Source organism: Anneissia japonica, unplaced genomic scaffold (genome assembly GCF_011630105.1).
Source record: "Anneissia japonica isolate Jap-2015-1 unplaced genomic scaffold, ASM1163010v1 scaffold1606_len605190_cov180, whole genome shotgun sequence".
Lineage (NCBI taxonomy): Eukaryota > Metazoa > Echinodermata > Crinoidea > Comatulida > Comatulidae > Anneissia > Anneissia japonica.
Window position 1 is genome coordinate 441,085 of NW_022749369.1, and position 2,540 is coordinate 443,624.

The 2,540-nt window shown below is 32.6% G+C and overlaps 1 protein-coding gene across 1 annotated transcript; it reads left to right on the forward strand.

The window, feature by feature from the left end:
• The first annotated feature begins 980 nt into the window (after positions 1–980).
• Positions 981–2,471, forward strand: LOC117121073. The gene is made up of 2 exons (XM_033266172.1): positions 981–1,299; positions 1,538–2,471. The coding sequence occupies exons 1-2, from the start codon at positions 1,133–1,135 to the stop codon at positions 1,737–1,739; spliced, it is 369 nt and encodes a 122-aa protein (XP_033122063.1). The 5' UTR covers positions 981–1,132; the 3' UTR covers positions 1,740–2,471.
• Positions 2,472–2,540: the final 69 nt, after the last annotated feature.

Sequence of the window (2,540 nt, forward strand, 5' to 3'; positions counted from 1 at the left end):
AAATTTTTGATATGTTGTAGAACTGATTTTTCTAAGACAGAAAAAAGTAGTTTGATCAAAAACTGAGCAACGGACTTGAATGAGATACAGATTTTTGAATATTTAAAAACTGGGGGAAAAGGGGCGTAACCGCCCATTTTTACACATTGTTTTACACATCGATGAATTAGATACTATATCACCATGCATTAAGAGTATTTTAACGTATAAATGTATCACACTTGCATTTTAAACCCCAAGATTCAAGATGGCATTTATTGTCATATACGAGCATTAGTTGTTCGCCCATCAACAAGAATAAGATGGTCAGGCAAGACCAAAATAATTTCTACAACATATCAAATTTTTTTTTTCCTCGGGAGTCTGACTTTAAAATACTCTTCATGCATGGTGGTATAGTATCTAATTCATCGACGAATCAACTACATCGTAGTAAAGCATTTGGGTGGTATATTAAACCTCAAGTAAGCAAAACTAAACGAAGTGCACATAACATTGTTAATTGACTATTAATTGCTATAAACATAGGTTTAGAATTGTTTATTTGTGATTTGCGTTGCCATTGATCTTACTTAATTAATGCATTACATAATAAAACTTGATCACTGATCTACTGATAACACTGGCCGACTGAGAGCGTATTTTTCTATCTGTATTATCACCTCATGAATATTACTGTAATTTTAATTAACACAAACAATTACAATAAAAATGGTTTATAAATTGAACTAAAAGGGAAACTATACATGCGAAAAACACGTGTTTTTTTTTCAAATTTTAATGCATTTTCAGGAAGCTTGGGTAGTTTTGGGCATTTTTTGCTGAATCTTGGGTAATTTCGACCCAGTCATTGGGTATATCAAAAATTGTGAGTGGTCACTCTGCTCCATAGCCTCCAGCGGTAATAATTCAATGGCAAAATACTCCAACCATGTCCAAACACATAACAGCCTTGTCGATGAGATTAACGGTCAAGGACTGTTCATCATTATACGGTCAAGCTCTGTTCATCATTATACGACTCAATTCGATACCAAGATAGAAGACAGACAAATACGATAATTAAGACCAGTGCTAACACGGAGACTGAAATACGTTTATCTTACAATACTTAGCATCAATAAAATTTAAAATGTCTTGGAATCAGCCTAATGGGATACCGCCGTTGGTAGGTCAAGCGAAAGGAAAGTTTGGAAAAAGATTCCGTAAATATGAATATGTTTTGGATCCGGACGTCACGTTTTGTAATAACGGAGCGTTCTCTGCAGTACCAAAACGAGTGCTCGAAGTGCAAGCCAGGTAGGGTTAAGATATTCAAATATGGGCCAGGAAAAGTTTAGGCCTATGGCAAATGTGGTATGTCACACCAAGGAGGTATTAGCATCCAATGTTGTTGGCCAGTTGAATTAGGAGTCAATCTCAGATAAAACTCATTTTTACATGCTCACCCCCTTAACACGGGGATGGGGTGTGGTAGTGGATTGATGTTGAGAGTATGATATTAGGATGTATAATATTTTTTTAACTGTTGTCACAGATTTAGATACATTCAAGAAACAGACCCAGAAGCCTGGTTTCGATATGAAGTCAAAAGAGAAATTGCAAACGCAACTGACAAAGTTGCGGAAATGTTCGGTTCGAATCCAGAAAACCTAATTCTAGTGGAAAATGCATCAACTGGTAAGATAAACTATAAAAACTCGAAGTATCTATCCATTACGCAATATAAAAATAGTTAATTAGTTTGACGATGATTTTTTGTTTTCACAGTCAGATAGTTGAATTACATAAAAAAAAAAACAATTACTGTAGTAGCCTTATGCAAATATGAGTTACATATAAAATCCCATTTATGTGTATTATAAGATATTATTGTTTTAATTGTAAGTCAGTATGTTGTTATTTTTGAATTTTTAGAAAGAACTTAAACATTAAAAAACATCACCAATTGAATCATGTACATTCGAATAAAAATAACACTGCATTGAATAATAAAATCTATGGAGGTCTAGCCATGTTTGAAAAATAATTAAATGAGGTTCATAATTTATATTTAGAAATGTGCCTTTTTTATAATACATTTTATTATATACTATACACCTCCATGATCCTTCAAATCTATTCACTTTATTATATTGTTGTTAAGATCTCATAATCCCTATTTATTATATACGAGGATAAAAATATTAGTAATAAAATCTACGACTTTTTTTGTATGTTTTCATCAAATTATGGCAGAAATTCATTTTAGGATGTGCACCTGCACGTTTTCAGCAACTGGCCTGATAACTTACACACCTTTCAGTGAATCAACAACATCAAAAATTGATAAAAATCGTCCCGTATATACCCATAGATAGTTTTCAAATGAACAGTTGTGTTGTTCAGAATATCTGACGTTTTAAATAAATTGATTTCATCGTCTTCAAGCACTAGAATAAAGATGAGATTCAATACTGTAATCAAATACAAATATACTGTCTCTTATACACATCTAGATGTGTATAAGAGACAGGTATTATCACCTCATGAATATTACT

Excerpts from the sequence above, each read along its gene's own strand:
- LOC117121073 (XM_033266172.1), top strand. The coding sequence starts at position 1,133 with ATGTCTTGGAATCAGCCTAATGGGATACCGCCGTTGGTAGGTCAAGCG. Across the intron at positions 1,300-1,537 it reads GTGCTCGAAGTGCAAGCCAG|ATTTAGATACATTCAAGAAA; the intron begins GTAGGGTTAAGA and ends CTGTTGTCACAG.